The 20,747-nt window shown below is 38.7% G+C and overlaps 1 protein-coding gene across 1 annotated transcript in view; it reads left to right on the top strand.

Moving 5' to 3' along the window:
- Arl8b (ADP ribosylation factor like GTPase 8B) overlaps positions 1-18,995 on the top strand; it is a 43,811-nt gene extending 24,816 nt beyond the window's left edge. Inside the window, exons 2-7 of the mRNA XM_045134369.1 lie at positions 3,957-4,037; positions 5,650-5,723; positions 6,102-6,195; positions 9,730-9,797; positions 10,338-10,408; positions 16,760-18,995. Coding sequence (XP_044990304.1) covers positions 3,957-4,037; positions 5,650-5,723; positions 6,102-6,195; positions 9,730-9,797; positions 10,338-10,408; positions 16,760-16,809 — 438 coding nt within the window. The 3' untranslated portion in view covers positions 16,810-18,995. The remainder of the gene's footprint in view (positions 1-3,956; positions 4,038-5,649; positions 5,724-6,101; positions 6,196-9,729; positions 9,798-10,337; positions 10,409-16,759) is intronic.
- Positions 18,996-20,747: the final 1,752 nt, after the last annotated feature.

The following is a 20,747-nucleotide window of genomic DNA, read 5'->3' as shown; positions in this document are numbered from 1 at the left end:
CTTGATGTTGCCAAGCAGTGAAATTAATGAGAAAGGAATGGAATGGGGGGATAGGAAAGTTAAGCTTTTTGTGTTAGAATTTAGAACCGGAGCCTCCATGAGGATCTGTGAGCTACTGTATTGAAGGAGGGGTTTAGTATATTGTCTTTATATTTAGGTTTTTTAGTTGTTGTTTAATTCTTAAATATTTATTTGAGAGAAAGAAGGGAAGAGTGAGAGGGAGGGAGGAAGGGAGAGAATGAACGAGTGTGAGCATGTTGGAGCCTCCTGCTGCCACACACTCCAGATGCATGTGCCACTTTGTGCTTCTGGCTTTATGTGGCTACTAGGCAATCTGAGACTGTTAGGCTTTGCAAGCTGTCACCTTTAACTGCTGAGCCATTTCTCCACAGCCCCTATTTTAGTTCCTTTTTTAGTAGCCATCATAATGTATGTGAGATTATATCTGTGTGGTTATTAAATGTGCTTTCTTTTTATTTTATTTTTATTTATTTATGGGGGGGGAGGGAGATAGATGCACCAGGGCCTGTAGCCACTGCAGATGAACTCCAGATTGCATTCGGCTTATGTGGGTTCTAGGGAATTGCACGTAGGTCCTTAAACTTCTCACCTTAACTGCTAAGCCATTTCTTTCTTTTTTTTTTTTTTTTTTCCTTGGCCACACCTAGCTGTTTAATGTGGGTTATGGCAATTCGAATTCAGGTGGTTTCAGACTACCTCATGTCCTCATGCTGGTGCAGGAGGCAAACTTAACCACTGAGCAATCTGCAGCCCTGCTGGGAGCCTTTAAATACAACCTTGTCACTAAAGAATTTGTTTCAAATAAGTGTATTACCAGTTTGTATAAGACCGTTTTTGGAAATTTTTTTTTTGTTTTTGTTTTGTTTTGAAGTAGAGTTTCACTCTCGCCCATGCTGACCTGCAATTCACTCTGTATTCTCAGGGTGCCATGAACTCATGGTAATCCTCCTACCTCTGCCTCCCGAGTGCTGGGATTAAAGGTGTGCACCACCATGCCCGGCTAAAAGCTAGAGTATTTTTAAGTTTAATAGCTGAAATTCAATCCATTCAACAGAAATACCTAAGCAGGGATGTCCAACCTTTTGACACTAAGACATCATCTTGCCATTTGCACATATATAGGATACATTTATAACCACCTTGGGATGCATGAAGCCTACAGGCCACAGGTAAGATATTCCTGAATTTAAAGCATCTTCAAATTCCTTTCCCAGGTGGTACTTTCATTTCATTTATTTATTTATTTTTGAGGTAGGGTCTTGCTCCAGCCCAGGCTGACCTGTCATTCACTACGTAGTCTCAGGGTGGTCTCAAACAGCGATCCTCCTACCTCTACCTCCCAAGTGCTGGGATTAAAGGCGTAAGCCACCACATCTGACTTCCAAGATAGTACTTTCAGATTACATGCAAGTAAATAATTAGCAAGTTTTCTGAAATGTATACCTCATTGTCAAGTGTCACAAGTCCCTAGAGACCTACATTTATGATTTATCTCATCAAACAGGCAGGGAACAGATTTACTTACTTTTTTCTCTATCCAATAACTAGATTAAAAAAAAAAAAAGCTAAACTCTCTCAAAAGGAAACATAAATGACATGATAAACATGGGCCTTTCCTGTTAGGCCTTTATGCCTGAGGAGCATCAAGTTCATTCTTCTTGTTGTTAGCACTGCTGGTTCTGCCCACCGTATAGAATTCTCTGTTGGGAACGATACTGATAAAATGTGCAAGGCGATTGGCCATGGCATAAAAAGCTGCAATGGTGGCTATGTCCCAGGCATCTTCTCGACTGAAACCATGTACTTGAAGCTTTGTGAAATGGTCATCTGTTATCTCTTCAACTTGGGTAACAGCAAGTGCAAATTCCAGCATTGCTTTTTCTCGAGCAGGGAGATCAGACTTTCTCCAATTTATACAGACCTGGTCAGAGAGCACTGGATCTTTAGAGTAGACCCTATACAGGGCACTATGGACAACCACATTATACAGGCACTTTCCAGCCAGGCTGGTCACCACAATGATGAGTTCCTTGTCAGCTTTGCTGAGCTGGCCTGTTTCTTTGTTGTAGATGGCATTGTAATAAGCAAAGAAGGCTCTGAATTCTCATGGCCGGTGAGACAACACTTTAAATATATTTGGTAAAAATCCTACATTCTTTCTGCCACCTCTTCTGCAATGGACTCTTAGCCTTGGAAGGTGTGATAGAGATATTACAGTGCTGAGCACTCCTCTGTCACGTCTTCTCAGCACTGTGATGCCTCCTGAGTCATCCTAAGGTCACTGCCATCTGAAAAGAGAAAGTTCTCCGCGTCCGCAGTGCCCCCAGGCGCCCGAGCACGGACATGTCCATGGCTCCCCACGCAGCTCCCCACGCGGAGGCCCTCGGGCACATCCGGTGGGCGGTGCCTGACTGCCTAAGCCATTTCTTTAGTCCCCAATTTGTGCTTTCTTAATGATGTTAAACAACTTTTCATTTGATTATTGGTGTACGTGTGTGTGTGTGTGTGTGTGTGTGTGTGTGTGTGTGTGTGTAATGAGTAGTTTTGGTATATTTTGATCTCACTAGATTTGTTTTTTGAGAATCTCATCCATGTTTACTACTAGAAGCAACGAAAATGTTACATTGTAGAGGCAAACCATGTAAAGTGAGAAAAGACCAAAAATCATTGCAAAACCATAGTATGTACATGTGACAGAATTAAAATTTCATATATAAAATATTTTCCTTTTAAGGAAATCTATACAAAATGACATTTCTAAAATTCCCTTTAAAAATATTTCTATCTGCCAACAGAGATGGGGAAAGACAATGGGTGCACCAGGACCTCTTGTAGCTAGCTGCAAATGAACTTCAGATGCATGCACCACTGTGTGTATCTGGCTTTCTGTGGATACTGGGGAATCAAACACGGGCCAGTAGGCTTTGCAAGCAAGTGCCTTTGACTGTTGAGCCATCTTCCCAGCACCCTCCTTTTTTCCGAGACAAGGGTCTTGCTACAAACATCTGCCTCATCTGGCACTTTCTAGGCAGGCCTCACTTATGGCAGTCTACTTGCCTCAGCCTCCCAAATGCTATGATTAACAGGTGTGATGTCACCCACTATGTCTGGCTCAAAGTATCCTTTTTTAAATGAGAGATTTTCTTTTCTTTCTTTTAATGTGTGTTTGCATGTATGCATGCATATTCATGTATGTATGTACATATGAAAGCCAGAGAACAGCTTTTTGGGGGGGGTGGTTTTGAGGTAGGGTTTCACTCTAGCCCAGGCTGAACTGGAAGTCATTGTGTAGTCTCAGGGTGGCCTCAAATTCATGGTGGTCCTCCTGTCTCTGCCTGCTGAGTGCTGGAATTAAAGGCATGTGCCACCATGCCTGGCTCAAGGACAGCTTTTGAGTGTCATCCTCAAGAATGTTGTTTAATGCCTTTGAGACAGTGACTCTTTTGGTATGGAGCTCACCAGTTGTGCTAGACTAGCTGGCCAGTTAACCTTAGGCTTCCAATCTCTGCCTTCCCCTTTCCCCACCCCGTGCACTGGGATCACAGGTGCTCACTACTGCCACTGCCCATTTTATGTGGGTTCTGGGGCTAACACTCAACTTCTCATGTTTTCAAGGCAAGCACTTTACCTACTGATCTATTTCCCCAGCCCTTAAATGAGAATTTTTGTAAGGGCAAATCATGCTTACACATAGTTCTTCAAGAACCATGAGCCACGTGTATTGGCACACAGATTTAGTCCTAGTACTTGAGATGCTGGTGTAGGAGGACTGACATGAGTTTGAGGCCATTCCTCAAACATGGATAATGTTATCACCACTAAAAATTACTGTTAAAGTGTGTTCAAATGCATTAATGATGCTAGAAGTTTTTATAGTGTTGTGCCTTTTTATAAATATTGACTGACCTAACTTCTTATTGTTTTGTTTTGTTTAGTCAGGTCAATTCAGTGAAGACATGATTCCCACAGTGGGCTTCAACATGAGGAAAGTAACTAAAGGTAACGTCACAATAAAGGTATGTCAGCTTTTTGCCATACTCCATTTAAATTGTTAGTATATGCATTCAGAAAAGGTTTTGTTAGTTTCTCCAGTTTTCCTAAGTATTTGTACTTCTTAAGGAATAAATGAGCATATGTAGCAAAACTGTAAATTGGTTGTTTCTATTTGTGTAATAGGTCAGAGTTGAAATGTAGTAAATGTAGTAAGTGACTATCAGTGAAAACTTTAGCATAAGGGTTAGCAGAAGTAAAATTTGGGAACTAGATCACCCCAAGAAATAATGATTTCATTGTCTTCAAGGAGTACAAATTTTGCTGTCATATTACTTCATCAATAGTATTTTCTATTGAAAAGTAATGATTCATAATATTGGCAGTTTATTATATTTGTGGTAGCAAACACTGTAACTTTCCTTTACTATTTAAAATGTAAACTATAAAATAGGAAAAATTTAGCTAGCTTTTTTATGTATTTTTTTTTTTAGACAAAGTCTCATGTACCCTGCTCTGGCCTTTTGTTTCACTTTATAGCTAAGCATGATTTTGATCCTACTGCCTCCACCTTCCATGTGGTACTGTGGCCAGTTTATTGGTTGTTAAGGAATCCATCAGGGCTTTCTGCATGCTAGGCAGATGCTCTACCCACTGTACCCACTGAACCACGTCCCAGCCCTAATTCTAGTTCTACTTAATTTTAGTTTTAGAATGAGTTTGGCAGGTTTCAATTCTGAACTGTTTACTAGGGATGATAGTTTAGCTTTTTCTTGTGGTTATTGTTGATTTGTCTCTGTAATTCATGGACACTTACTTCTGTGGCCTGAACCATGTGACATTATTCAACTCATGTAGTTGCAGAATCTATTTGACAAACTCTCACTGAGGTTCCTCTGATGAAGAGCTGCTTGTAGTTGTGTATGTGTCTCCTTTTGCATTTTACCAGTGTCTCTGCTGAAGTTGGAAACCTCTTAAGAAGAGGGCCTGGGGAGGTAGAGGAAGGGGGCTTGGAATTTCAGGGTCATAGCCACATGGTAAGTTTAAGGTCAGCCTTGGCTAGATGAGACCCTGTCTCAAAATTAAAAATAAAAAAAATGCCATTACTTAAAAGAATTTTATGTAGTCTAGTTTCTGGCATATTATCCATTGGGGTAAGCATAACAATGAAATTATGGAAAACACCTAGTAGCTAGGAATGCTGGCTATGTTTATAGGAAAAATTTAAAGGACTGGTATTAATGTATACCAAGTGAGAAGCTTAAACTTTAGTAGATTCTGAGCTACTGGTTTCTTTCTTGGTATTCAAATTTGAATGGCGCATGGTTTTATATTGCTATCTTAAAGTATACATTCAGCATTCGAAGTGTATTGGTTAACAGGCATTTAGTATTGCAGTCAACCATGTCATTGCTCAAGTAGAAAGAACTTCAGGTATGTTGTAAGCATATTTAATATATACTTCAAGTTCAAAAGTGGTCCCAAGAATTCATGAGAGTAAGACTTTGAGTTTTTAGGAGTGCCTGAGTTTTGTGAAGTTGGATATACCTTTGCAATTGTTGTCTACTTCTGATATTCCCTCATTCATTGAATTATGCAAAATATCTTTATTAAAACCTTCCTTGTTTTGGTTTCAAGATATGGGATATAGGAGGACAACCCCGATTCCGAAGCATGTGGGAACGGTATTGCAGAGGAGTCAATGCTATTGTGTAAGTTATTTTTTTTTAAATAAGTCAATTTAGGCTTCAAAGAAAAAAGTTGTTTCTAATACTTCCAAATGCTCAATCTTTATTTCAGAAAACAAAAGTCTTCCTTATCTAATATCTTAGTGTAATTCAGTTAACATGAGATTAAAAAGATTAATTATGGAATATGAGCATTATGTGTTTTGTTTATTTATCTAAGAGCTGTGGGATGTTTTTATAAATCTTTATTTAAAATCTTGTTGAAGGTATTTCTACATAAGTAACTTTTTTATCTTGGACATAATTTCTTTTAACTAACAATTTTTAATAATATAAATAATAATATAAATAATAATATAAATTTTGAGAAATTTAGCATATTGAAATCACTTTTCTTTTAAGTTACATGATAGATGCTGCAGATCGTGACAAGATTGAAGCCTCTCGAAATGAACTACACAATCTTCTAGATAAACCACAGCTACAAGGGATTCCAGTGAGTTTAGAGTATTGTTAGCTTATGTTTGACTCATATGAGCACAGAATATTTATATTGGTATGTTTAACAGTAAACCAATCTTGATATCCGTAGATTTGTGGTCTAACGATTTCTCGTCATGTTTTTCGGGTTTTACACTAGGTATACCCTGGCTGGCCCAGAATTTACAGTCCTGCTGCCTTAGCCTCTCAAGGGCTAGGATTAAGGGCATGTGCCACCACATCTGGCACTCTCTGCTTGCTTTATTTAGTTATTCATTCATTCAAGGTAGGGTCTTGCTCTAGCCCAGGTTGAGCTGGAATTAGTCTCAAATTGGCCTTGAACTCATGTGATCCTCCTACCTAAGCCTCCCAGTTGCTGGGATTAAAGGCATGAGCCACCACACTCTCTCTGCTCTGCTCTTTTTTAAGGCTTGTCTGTCAGCTGATAACATATGACTAGTACCATATTCATTTTGATGTACACATTTACCCATTTTCTTAAAAGTATTTATAATGATACTGTAAAACCAATTGTGGTGGTGTTGGTCTATAACTCCAGCACTTAGGAGGATAAAACAGGAGAATTGCAAGTTCAAAACCAGTCTGGGCTATACAGTGACCAAACAAAAACAAAGGAAAACAAGCAAAATGACTGTATGGATTCTATATTTTATATCTTTATAATGTATTGAGACACAGACTCACTATGTATCCCTTCCTGGGCTGAAGAGATGACTTTAGCGGGTAAGCGCTTGCCTGTCCTAAGGACCCCGGTTCGAGGCTCATTTCCCCAGGACCCACATTAGCCAGATGCACAAGGGGGCGCACGCATCTGGAGTTCATTTGCAGTGGCTGGAAGCCCTGGCGTGCCCATTCTCTCTCTATCTGTCTCTTTCTCTCCCTCTCTCTCTGTTGTTGAAAGTATTATTACAATATTACAGTATTCTGATATCTGGAAATGTCTGATATTCACAAAAAGTAGAGTTTACATACTTTATGCACATGAGGTTACAAGAGACTAAACTATGAACAAAAAGATTTGCTGACAGAATTTAAAATAAATAAGAAATCTGTATTACATAGTAACATTTTTGGCTTAAATATGAAGGCATAGAAAATTTCATAATTTTTAAAGTTCATCACAGGTGGGATACCTTTATATAATATGTGTGTGTGTGTGTGTGTGTGTGTGTATTTTAAATGAGATTTATCACTTTTAAAAGCTAAATATCCAATCTGTAAGTCAGTTTCTGAAATTAATTTAGCTATATTTAACATACCCAAAAAATAGAGGAACTGGATTAAACTGCCATGATCTAATGAAAAAAAGGAGACAAGTCTCGTGGAAAAGAGAGGGAATGGGCATGTCAGGGTCACTTGTCACTGCAAATAATTTTTAAATATATGTTGTTCCACTATGTGTATCTGGCTTTGTAAATAAGCATCTTTCACTGCTGACCCCCCAAAAATATTTTTAATCTCTTCCAAATCAGTTTTCTAGAACTATATTGAATTGCAAACATACATAAAATTTCATGACACAATCTGTAACTGTTTGAACCTTAACCAGCCTTATAATACTGCTTGTGATAGTTGGGTAAACTTGTTCAGGAATGATGTAGGTTAAAATTAAAGTATTAAGACTGATAATGTGTCAATTTTAACCTTAAGATTTAGTTATAAGGTTGACAAATAGATTAACTTGTTAACTAGTTGGGTACTTGGTTGGGCACTCTAAATTTAGTCCTTCAGGACCATTATTATGACCAGATTAACATCAATGAGTTAAAATTAAGTTTATAACATGAATACCATAGCAACCTGCTACCAGCCAGAGCCATGCTTTGTTAATCTGATGTTAGCCCTAGGCTAATAGTCATTTTATATTTCAGGAAGTCTGTAATCTGGTTAAGTACTTTTTCTTTAACCTCTGTTACTCATACCTTCATTTACTCATACCTTCATCTACATACTTTTAATTTACAATCTACGTAACCACTATGTAACAATCTTTTCCATCAAACATTTAGCATCCAACATTTAAAGTTTTCTCTCCACTTTATGTCCATTAGTCAGTCATCTCATAATTACCAACAGCCTACATCTAGCTTTTTTTTTTTTTTTTTAAACATTCATTACCTACTCACTTTGGTACTGGTGATTGAGCCCAAGTGACTTTTGCATGTCAAGCACATGATCTGCCTGCCACTGAGCTGTATTCCAGGTATTAGACATTGAATTTAACTATTTTATTTATTTATTTGAGAGAGACACACAAAGAGGGGGAGAGAGAATGTATGGGTGCACCAGGTACTCTTGCAACTGCACATGAATTCCATACGCATATGCCTCGTTGTTCATTGTGCTTTATATGGGTGCTTGGGAATTGATCCCTGGGTTGGCAGACATTGCAAACAGGCACCTTTCGCCTCTGAGTCATTGTCCTAGTTTTTGATCTTGAATTTAAAAAATTTTCTTTTATGCTTGCCTGATGATTGATGGATAAAACGTGGTTTATCCAACGTTGTCTCAATTTTGAAGATTATATTCATGTTTTGGTTATGATTTATTAAGAAGTAGCAGAATATTCACCATTCTTTAGCTTAGTGCTTTGTATTTTAGTGCTGGGCACTGGGCCAAGTGCATTGTACATATATACATTCTATACTACTGAGCTGTAGCTTATAGCAAGACATAGGTATTTAAATTTTTTATTGTAATTTGATTATTATTGTCATGTTAATACTATTTTTTTGAGGGAGAGTTTCACTCTAGCCCATGCTGACTTCACTCTGTAGTTCCAGACTGGGCTCAAACTCACTGATCCTCCTACCACTGCCTCCTGAGCACTGGAATTAAAGATATGCACCACCATACTTGGCTTAATTTTATTATTATTATTTTTTAATGAAAAACAGTCTCCAGCACTCGGGAGGCAGAGGTAGGAGGATCGTTGAGAGTTCAAGGCCACCCTGAGACTCCATAGTGAATTCTAGGTCTGCTTGGGCTAGCATGAGACCCTAACTTGCCAAAACAAAAACAAAAACAGGGTCTCCTTGTAGCCTAGGCTGGCCTCAAACTCATTGTGAGTATGAGTATGACCCTGAACTTCTGATGATCCTCCTGCTCTCACCACCACAGGTGCTGGGGTCACAGGCATGCATCTCTACCGTGCCTGGTTTATATGTTGCTGGGGATCCAACCTAGGGCGTTGTGCATACTAGGAGGGTACTCTACCAACTGAGATATATCCCCATCTCCTTAGGCTATTTTTTGTGTTTTTCATTTTGTTTTGTTTTCAGTAGAATATTTTAAATACAAGTTGGTCATAGAGTGGAGTAAGAGTGCCATGCCTTCATGAGAGGTAGGGGTCAAGTAATGTCAGTGTGAATAAATGAATGAGCTGTTATTAGTACTCTCAGTGTGCCTTAACATTAAGGCATGTGTTTATATGAAATCAGTTTTGAAATCTTCTGATGCCACAAGGATATACTTCTGTAACATTTTTGTATATAAGCTTTACCATTAATATCTTTTTTTTTTTTTAAAGGTACTAGTTCTTGGAAACAAAAGAGACCTTCCAAATGCCTTGGATGAGAAACAGCTAATTGAAAAAATGTAGGTGCTAAGAATGAGTTATGTTGTTATAAAAATTTGGCCCATCTGACCTGGAATTCACTATGTATTCTCAGGCTAGCTCTGAACTCACAGTAATCCTTGTACCTCTGCCTCCAGAGTACTGGGATTAAAGGTGTGTGCCACTACACCCAGCTGAAAAAGTGGTGCTAAATTATACTGTCATCATTACCATTCAGTTATGATTATAATCATGTTCTTATGTTGGATTAACTTGTTCTACCTGAGAAATAAATCCCTAAAGCCTTAGTAGTAGCAAAATATTATTTAGCATAGTACTGAAAATAATAAGTGAACTGAAGCTGGTCGTGGTGGCGCATGCCTTTAATCCCAGCACTTGGGAGGCAGAGGTAGGAGGATCGCGGTGAAGTTAAGGCCACTTGGAGAATACAGAGTGAATTCCAGGTCAGCCTGGGCTAGAGTGAGACCCTACCTTGAAAAAAAAAAAAAAAGTAAACTGAACAAAGAGTGATAAGCATGACAACCATCATTCCTTATTTTGTTTTATTCTGGGTCTTACAGGAATCTGTCTGCTATTCAGGATAGAGAAATTTGCTGCTATTCAATTTCTTGCAAAGAAAAGGATAATATAGGTAAGAAATGACTTTTTTTTTTCTTAAGAAATGAGTATCATGGAGAGGATGAGGTAATGCTTCTTACTATATTTATCCACCTTTCTGTTTAAATGATTATTCTAAGAATACTGTTGCTTTTGCCTGAGAGAGAAAAAAAGCATAAACATTTTATCATTAGACAACAACTGTAGCATCTTAGATCTTGTCTGTATTGTTTAGAAAAGTGATTGTAGTAAAGCCATAAGGTTAAGCATCAAGTGCTGTAATTTTGTTGTATTTATTATTATCATTGGCTTTTTTCCTGCAGTGATGCGGATTGAATTCATGCTCCTATGCTTGCTAGGCAAGTGTTCTTTAATATAGCCAAATCCCCAACTCGATGGTTTTCATTTTTTGAGAGTTGTACTCTGTAGCTCAGGCTGGCCTAAAACTTACAATGTTCATCTTGCCCCTTGAGTTCTGTGATTACAGTGATAAGTCCTTGTGCTGGGCAATTGTATTAATTTTTGTAGAGCTAGTATCTAGCTGTGCATTATAAGAAAATGATAGTTTTGAAATAAGACTACAAATATTGCTCTACAGGCAGTATAGCAGTTTTTCATTAATTGAGCTGGTATATTGCTACAGTGTTTTTATACTGTATTAGAAATGTAAGCCAAAAGCACCCTTTACCTGGCTAATCCTTTTATTTATTTCTTAGAACTGCCACAACAAAATAATACAAAGTAGGTGTTTTTAAACAGCAGAAACTTTATTTCTCATGTTCAGAAAACTAGAAAATCACAGTCAAGGTGTCATACTCTACTCAAGGCTGTAGGGACCCTTCCCTGTCTCTTTCTGGCTTGGTGGCATGGCATCCATGCTTGTCATTGCTTTGGTTTCTAGTTGCATTACTCCAGTCTCCTCCTCAGTGTGAGTGAGTCATTGTCTTAAAAGGACAGATTGCTGATTAGGGCATACCTACATTCATTGTGATCTCATCTTAACTAATTATTGCTGTAGACCCTCTTCCTAAATAAAGACATATTCCGAGGGAGATTCTGGGTGGAATACATCGTTTTTAAATTTGTATGTGTCTCTCTAATGCTCAGTTTTAGTTTGTATCCTGATTTTCTTTAGCTTTCATTTAGTATGTCTCATGATATCACATACTTTTCAAGTTATTTCCAATCCTCTTCTCCAATGTTAAGTGTTAAAACTTTTCTGTCTGATTCTTGAGTCCTTTAAAACCATCTAAGTAAGGTGTGGTGGCATATGCCCATAATCCCAGTAGTTGGTAGTTTTAAGCAGAACAATTGCTGTGAGTTTGAGGCCATACTGGGTTGCATAATAAAACCCTGTCTTAAGCAAACAAACACACACCATTTATAAATTTATAAGCAGTGTAATCCTGGTAATTCCATGGTTAAACTTTCCTGTTTGATGGAGAAAATAAGTGAGTTCTTCAATTGTGAGCATTTATTTATGGCAGATTTGCTTTTTTTTTTATGTATAGGGGAAAAACTTAAAATTTTTTGACATAATCCCTTAAGAGCATTTAGCTCATGTTTTTCAGTGGAGAATTCCTCTACCTTCTCATAAGGCATGTGACAATGTCTGTTTCTGGTTGTCATAACTAGAAGGGTAATGCTGACATCTACTGAGTAGAGACCACAGATGTTCCTGAGCATCCTTCATCCCCCCCCCCCCAAATAAAAGCACCAAGTGTCAGTAAGGCAAAGTCAAAGAACCTTGTTTTATACTAGTGTACTTTAGTACCTTGTACCATTCCCCTAAGCCCCATGACTCAGACATTCTCTAGTAAACAGCAATGTTGTTGAAGAGAGGAAAGATCTTTTCTCATTGTCACAGGCTAGCCAGATACCTTTTTGAAGGAAAAAGAGGTAACTGCATAGTAGTGAGTGCATCCTTGTATCTCAGCTCTGGGAAGCTGAGGTAGGAGGGTTGCTATGAGCTTGGGGCCAGGCAGGTCCACATACCAAGACCTTGCCTTAAAACCAAAATCAGAACAAGTAAGAGTCTCTCCAACTTATTTATGCAGGGAGTGCAGCTCAGGTGGTGAGAACCGATTTGACATTTGAGGCTCACCTTTATGGTAGCTGTGGCTCTGTAGTCAATTGGTTTGTAATTATAGACCTTGTGCTTACTTAACTGTTACCCAGCCTAAGAAAACTGATCCTCTTATCTGGACTCAGATTTAGTGATTTGTAAACAGAATGCCTGTTTACATGGAACACCAAATAAAACTAGTGGATTCAACTTTTAGTGTTGTCAAGACAGGCACCCTGTTTCATCATTTTACCTTCCACTATATGTTTTGCTTCCAACAATTGAAATATCCTGAATTGCTCACAAAAGTATTTTTAGTGCACATGTTTTTTATGTTCTTTCTTTGAGCTTCCTTATGTAGTGTTTCACTAGGTGGGTGTCCTTAGATCACATGGAGAATGATTGGATAATGATCTTTGTAAAGATTGTTTAAGCGTGTGCCCCACTTTTCAAGGAATATGACCTCTACATCTGAGAATTTTACTTCTCTTCTGCCTTTTTATCTCTTCATCTGTCTTTGGGATCTTATGTCCACAGAGGATAGAAGGGTTTTGTTTTGTTTTTCCAAAGCAGAGTTTCACTGTAGCACAGGCTGACAGGGAACTCTGTAGTTCCAGGCTGGACTTGAATTCATGGCAATCCTTCTACCTCACCCTCCTGAATGCTGGAACTAAAGTTGTGCACTACCATGTCCACTTCTTTTGTTTTTAAAAATATGTTTATTTATTTGAGAGAAACAGGAAGAGAAAGGAGAGGGAGAGGGGGAGAGACAGAGAGAAAGAATGGGAATGAAAATGAAAATGAATGAGAATGGGCATGCCAGGGTCTCCAGCCACTGCACACGAACTTCATACACATGCTCCACCTTGTGCATCTGGCTTTACATGGGTACTAGAGAATTCAATCCAGGTCATTAGGCTTTGCAGGCAAGTGTGTTAACTACTGAACCATCTTTCTAGTCTTTTTAAAAAATTTTATTTATTTATTTGAGAGCGACAGAGAGAAAGAGGCAGAGAAAGACATAATGGGTGCGCCAGGGCCTCCAGCCACTGCAAATGAACTCCAGACATACGCTCCCTTGTGCACCTGGCTAACTTGGGTCCTAGGGAATCGAGCCTTGAACCGGGTTTGTTAGGTTTTACAGGCAAGCGTAAGCCATCTCTCCACCCCTTTATTTTTTGTTAATAAACTTTTATAATTATTCAAATTGGGTCATTTCATTTTGGCTTTACCCCCCCCCCCACATTAGTATAAGAGCTGTAAAAGACTTGTTTCAATGATTGTTATATCAGTGTTTTTACATCTGTGAATGACAGTTTGTTCATCTTGCCACATGGCTGCCCTTGATGCATGTGGGGCTTACAGCTTCTCTAATACCTGTTAGCCGGGAATGTAGAAGGTAAAATTTACACCTAGCTTTCAGGCTTGGAAGGTAGAGTGCACTTTCCAATAAATGCTCACATACCTTTGATGTGGTTAGTATATTGTGAAGAACTCAGGTTAGCCACTAAATGTTCTGACTTAGCTGCTTCTCTTCTCAGTCTGTGTGCTTTTCTTGGCTAGCTTCAGCTGTTATAGCTTTAACTGTCTGCTGATTCCTTGCTAGTTGCATCTCTTTCTCAGATCTGGAAAAAATGCCTCTTACACATCTCTGTGTCACCCACTGTCCTTCAGACTTGATGTGCCTGCATCTAAATAGTTAATCTTTTCCTCATAGCTGTTCATTAACCACCTTAGCTTTATGAATCACACCCTCATTTAGGCCAGAAGATTCTTTTTCACATATTACTGAAGTCAATCCTGAAGTCCTCTGGGCTCTATGTCTTCCTCAGTTACTCTATTTTATCTACTTGTTTGGCTTTTTTTCAGCCTTTGTTCCTTTTGTATTTGCTTGTGACAGTCGGTCTGCATACTGGTATTCTTTCAAGTTGTTCTCTTGTTGCCCTTGCTAGCTTGTTAAAATCAAATAATATGACTTTCCTTCTTAAATTCTCCAGTAACTTCCTGTTGATTTAAGAATCAAGTTGTAGGGCTGGAGAGATGGCTTAGCAGTTAAGCGCTTGCCTGTGAAGCCTAAGGACCCTGGTTTGAGGCTCCATTCCCCAGGACCCACGTTAGCCAGAGGCACAAGGGGGCGCAACACGTCTGGAGTTCGTTTGCAGTGGCTGGAGGCCCTGGCGCGCCCATTCTTCCTCCTTCTCTATCTGCCTCTTTCTCTCTCTCTCTCTCTCTGTTACTCTCAAATAAATAAATTTTTTTTTTTTTAAAAGAATCAAGTTCTATGCTGGAGAGGTCACTTAGTGGTTAAGGTGTGCTTGCCTGCAAAGCCTAAGGACTCAGGTTTGAAAAGCCAGGTGCACAAGGTGGTGCATGCGTCTAGAGTTCATTTGCAGTTACTAGAGGCCCTGGGACACTCATTTATTCTCTCTCTCTCTCTTTCTTCCTCTTTCTATCCCTCTCTCAAATAAAAATTAAATAAAAGAATCAAGTTCTACCTTGTTAACTTGCATGTAATATGGCATATAGAGTTACTTGGCTCACCCTAGACTACTGGTTTTCAACTCGGGAGACATTGCTTTTTTTGTTCAAATACTTTTTAGCTAGCATACAAAATAACCTTTTTATGGTGACATTTGCATATGTGTACATTGTTGTTTGTTCATATTCATGTCCCTATTACTCTCTTCTTCCCCTCCCTCGTATTGCTGGACTCCTCCCTTCTCCCCAAATAGTCTTCTCTGTCTCCATCATACACATACACACATACATATGTATGCATGTAAATATATATAATTTCTAGTCTAGTCTCTGCATATGAGAACAAAACATGTGAAACACATCTTTGTTCCCATAATTCTTTCTCATTCTCCCCTTATTTACTTCCCTTCATCCTCCAGATAATTCCCACTCTACTTTTCATATATCTAGATTGCATATATGAGTGAAAACATGCACTGTTTTTCTGAGTCTTATTTTGCTTAACAAGGTGATCTTCAGATACATCCATTTCCCTGAAGATGACATCTTGTTTATTATGGCTGAATCATATTTCCAAAAGACATTTGGCAATGCCTAGAGACAGTTTTATTGTCAAAGTAGGTGTGGGGTTGACAGTGGCATTTGTGGCTATGATTTCATTCCATGAAATGAATTATCAAGCCCAAAGTGTCAAGAAGGGAAGTTTGTGAAACCTTGTTCCATCCTTCACAGTGACAACCCTTTCTTCCAGTGTTTCAGCCATCCTGTCATAGAGTTCTAGAGTGAATAATGCTCTGCTGGGTTCTGTTGTCAGCTCCACATTGCTGGGACAAACATCCAACCAGACACAGTTTATGGAAGTAAGGTATTAATTTCAGGCTTACAGAATCCAAGAGAACACCGTCAATGGTGGAAGAACCTGGCTCCCTTAGAGAGACACCACCAACAGCCACCACCGCAAGCACACATGAACTTCCAGAACACTGCTCCCTCCACACCTTTGGGCTGGAATCAGATCTGCCTTTAAGCATACCTTAGGGTTGGGCCCCAGGATCTGCCGCCAGTGACATCTTCTCCAGCCAGATGGCTGGGGACCCAAGTTGCAAATTTAATTTTAATAAAACACCCAAGAAGTCTATGGAGCCACTCATTTACACTATCCCATTTAAAGTAGTAGAGGTTCATTTCTCCTCTTACAGTTTGTTTTGCCTGCCATTTTCTGGCGTGGTTCTCAAGCCCTAATGATTACTTGTGTGTGTTTGCATGTGTGTGTATATACAGATATGTGTGCCCCATGCATGCATGTGTGGCAGAGGAAAACATTAGGTGTCCTCCTCTATCACTCTGCATGTTTCCTTAAGACATTCGCTTAAACTCGGCTGCTAATACTAGTGAACTTCAGTGATTCTCTGGTCTCTGCCTCCTACTAGCTTGTGGTTGTATACAGGTGTTGAGTGTTCATACCCTGCTATTTAGTGGATGCTGGGGAATCAAACTCAGTTTGAATCAGCTCCTCAGGCTTGCATGGCAAATGCTTTTACCTATTGAGCCATCTCCCAAATTGATTTGATGGCAATTTGTCTGTGACATGTGATCTCACAGGCAGTTAATAAAAGATGGTACCAATGTTCTGTACTCAACTTAATTCTAAGTCTGAAGACTCTTCAGTTTCTGAAGAATTCTGAATTTTTTATATTATCCTCTTGAAACTCAGATAATGGAATCTAGCTGCAGAAAAGCAGACCTAACATGTACCTTGAATCAGCTGCATTTTAAGTATTGCTTTGTGTTTGATGTTTAGTTTCTTTATTGATAATTAACTTTCACTTTCCCCATCTTTAGATATCACACTTCAGTGGCTTATTCAACACTCAAAATCTAGAAGAAGCTGAAACATCTCCTGAAGTCTTCCAGTTCTTCTTGGCTATAATCCTAGAATTATTGTCCGTTGCTCTGAAGTCCTTCCCAGAATATGGTCCTTCCTAAACCCAAGAAATTGCCTTTTTCGGAGTTTATTTCTCATGTGCACTGCTGAAGATGTGTATCCCTAACCCTCCCTCATACCGATCAGCTAGAGTTGTCATGATAAAGTCAGCACACATCAAAAGACTTCACACACATACTTGTCTGAGTGTGTAGAGCTTTATTTTATTTTATTTTATTTTTTTAAAATAAAAGTAAAAAACACACTTTTGACCATCTTAAATCAAGAAAATTCTATATTTCCATCTGGTCTTTCTGGGCCAGATTTTTATATTGGCTCTCAGTAAATGTTTACTTACGATATTTCATTATAGAGTCCAGTAGCTTAATACTGATACTGACTTGACAGCATGAAATTTCTAGTGCCACACCCAGTACTTAGAAAACCGTTAAGCCAACACGTGGGATATAAACTTAATGTTTATCTTATCTCACAAATGCATGTGAAATGTATCATTACAACATAGGATTAAAGGATGGTCTGTCACAAGTGAGTAAAGGCACCAGATCGATGTTCTTTGTTCTTTACACTGGAGAGTTCCTACCTGGTGAATTTTAGAGACATTCTGCTCTCTGAGAATCCTCACTGTCAGGTAGCATTTGGGGAAGCGAGAGGAGTTAGAGCATGCTGTTTTGTGTCTGTCCAGATCATTACATTTTTTTCTTTCCCTTTCTACATACTTTTTTTAAGGGGTTGGGAATTGAAGATTTTCTCAAAAGCTTTCATGAATTTAGAGCACTCTGGCCAATGTAATAAAACCTGTTAGTCTGACTTTGTTCAAAATCCATGTCGGTTCTTTGTATCTCCAGTCACTGAATTGTGCTGCTCCATGACCCTCCAACTCCTGACTTTTATATCCAGTCATAAAAGTTGACTTTCAGCACAAGAGACACTTATAAACAAATAAAAATTCTTATTTTTTTTTCCTGTTATAAGGATTGACACTCTTTTGTCTGGTGCCTTTAGACATCTTGATTATTGTGACAACTCTAGACCTGCCGGCTTTATCTAGTGTAATCATGTGCAATGTCTACAGGTTGCTTAATAATCCATCACACAGAGAACTGAGGAACTGATGCTGTTTTTTGCTTGCTTCTATGGTACAGAATTGTATAAAAACTTAAAGCAAACATATTTGATAGTCTGTGATCTTCATATACATAAAGGGACATATTAATGCTGGTTCACTTATAAGCTGTTATTCATACAGAAGCTGTAGTGGATAAACCTCTGTGGTGACACCTCTTACATGTGCCTCACACTGTGTGTGACTTTGTTTCTTTTAAGCAGCACTTATGTAGATGATGCATTTCTAGATGTATTGAGCACTCAGAGTACAGTCAACAGCAAGTTCTTTTAATGAATACCCGTTTTAATTTATAGAATGCCATGGCCTTAAAAAGATTCTGTACAAATACTGCACTGTGTTGCACAGACACTACTTGCTTTTCTCCATTCACATTTTTAAAGAGTCGGATCTGGGCTTTTAAAGTTCTCTTCTTATTCTTTGGGCATGTTGTGTACTTCCCAGATGGGTTGGATGGTTTTGTGAATAATGAAGGGATATTTAAAATGGCTACTGTAGCTTGACCTCATTAATGGTCACTGTGAACTGTTACAAAGAATGTGGCAACTTGCTTGTGCCTAAAAGGAGGGATTGGAACTAGATTGTGTGACTAAGTGGGGACTGCATAGGTTTGTTAATTGACCTGTAGCTTCAAGTGTTTGTGTGTCTTTTTATTGCTCTTAGCATTTTAAGACAACTAAAAGCTACTACCAACATTTTACTGTGCATAACCTCTGCATGTGAAAATTTAACAGCTACCAAACTTTGTAAATACGTACATTTTTTTATTTAGGTGGATGCATTTTTGTCTGTTTATTGCTTTTCTCAGCTTTATTCAATAAACTTGCATTTTGAGGGTTGTATTGGCAATTTCAGCTTATGTGCATCCTGATGAAAGGAGCAGACTTCTTTGGAATGGAGTGGTAAAATTCCCCTGAGGGGACCCCATAGACCATGTGCTAAAAGGAAGTCAACTCTGATCACAGTTGGGTCTGTGGGCTGAACTAGAAATAAACTTTTAAAATATCCACAGAATTGATATTATGGTTCTTTATATAGTGTGTGTGTATATATGTATGTATGCATATATGTGTGTGTGTGTATGTATATGTGTGTGTGTGTATTTATGGCTGGGAAGAAGATGTTTCTCCAAATTTAGGCTAACATTCTTTTTGGTGGTGGGGGGTGTATGTTGAGGATTTAACTCAGGTCCTTACCAATGCTAGGCCATACCACAGGCCCAAATTTAGGACTTTCGTTGTTGTTTTGTTTTTGGAGGTAGGGTCTTGCTGTAGCCCAGGCTATGTAGCCTCAGGGTGGACTTAAACTCATGGCAGTCTTCCTACCTCTGCCTCCAAAGTGCTGGGATTAAAGGCATGCACCACCACATCTGGCTTGAATTTAGGACTTTTAAGTGGTAGGAACTAGTAAAGCATTTAAAAAATATACTTTCACATATTCGTAAGAGAGTGTGTGTGCATGCACACATATGAATGGACACACTAGAGTTGCTGCTGCAAATGAACACTGGACTCATATTACTTTTTGCATCTACCTTTACATGATTGCTGGGCAATTGAAACTGAGCCATCGGGATTTGCAAACAAGCATCTTAACTATTGAGCTATCTCTCCAACCCCTAGTAAAGCATTTTATTATCTTTTTTCATTGACAGTTTTTGTACATTTATTTAATGTACTTTGATTATATTCACCTCCCGTTACCTTCTGTTACCCAGTTTTGTTTTTACAGTGCTGGTATTAAACACATGCTAGGCTGGCCCTCAACCATTGCATCACTACACCATAGCTTTAAAAAAAAAGCAGATGGGTGTGGTAGCTCCCAGCACTGGGGGACTACTATGGAATTAATTTTGAATTGAAGACCAACCTGAGTTACAGAGTGAGTTCTAGGTCAGCCTGAGCTAGAGTAAGACCCTGCTTCAAACAAACAAACAAAAAACCTTTCTATGAAACTGAATTTGCGAGACATGTCTTACCAACTTCAGTTCAGAATGCACATCTTTTCTATACCAGACATGCTGGTTTTTCCTCACAGGTAAAGGAAGCATTTTACTTATTTTGTGAGTATCCTATCACCTATACTATGTAAGACAAAGATATTTATCTCCTTATAATTACTGGAAAAAATGGTTTTAATGCTTAGTAAAGTTCAGTGGTTTTCTCTGTACATATGGTCATTCTGTATACCTCACCTCTGTTGCCTAATTGGATGTGTGACTTAACGTTTTTATCCCTAGGAATTTATTGTGTGAGGTTGGAGTTATTTAGCTAATACCTCCATTAGAAGGAGTGTGGTTGTGGCTGAGGCTGCGAGGGGTTATTGATGATACACATTTAGCTTAATTCTAAGTTTGTATCTGTTTTCAAAGACAGAAACTTACTTAGAAGACTTTTTGTGTATTTTATTTACTGTGAGAGAGAATGGGTATCCAGGGTCTGTTGCCACTGCAGATGAATTCCAGACACGTGCCACTTTGTGCATTTGGCTGTATGTGGGTACTGGATTATCAAACTTGGGCCATCAGGCTTTGTAAGGCTTTTAACTGCTAAGCCATTTCTCCAGCCCCTATTATGTGAGGCAGGGCTGCTATGTAAGTCCAGGTTGGTCTTAAACTTGTGATCAACTACTATGTCTTGAGCCTTGGGATTATAGGCATGTGTATAAAAACCCCTAAGATTTCTCAAGTTAATCCCTTTGACTATGCCATATGTATTGGGTGTTTTGGATCATGTCTGCTTTATTGGATTTTTTTTATG

The sequence above is a fragment of the Jaculus jaculus genome, chromosome 14 (assembly GCF_020740685.1).
Source record: "Jaculus jaculus isolate mJacJac1 chromosome 14, mJacJac1.mat.Y.cur, whole genome shotgun sequence".
NCBI lineage: Eukaryota > Metazoa > Chordata > Mammalia > Rodentia > Dipodidae > Jaculus > Jaculus jaculus.
Note: the sequence above shows the minus strand (reverse complement) of the source record. Positions and strands in the feature narration are given on the sequence as shown.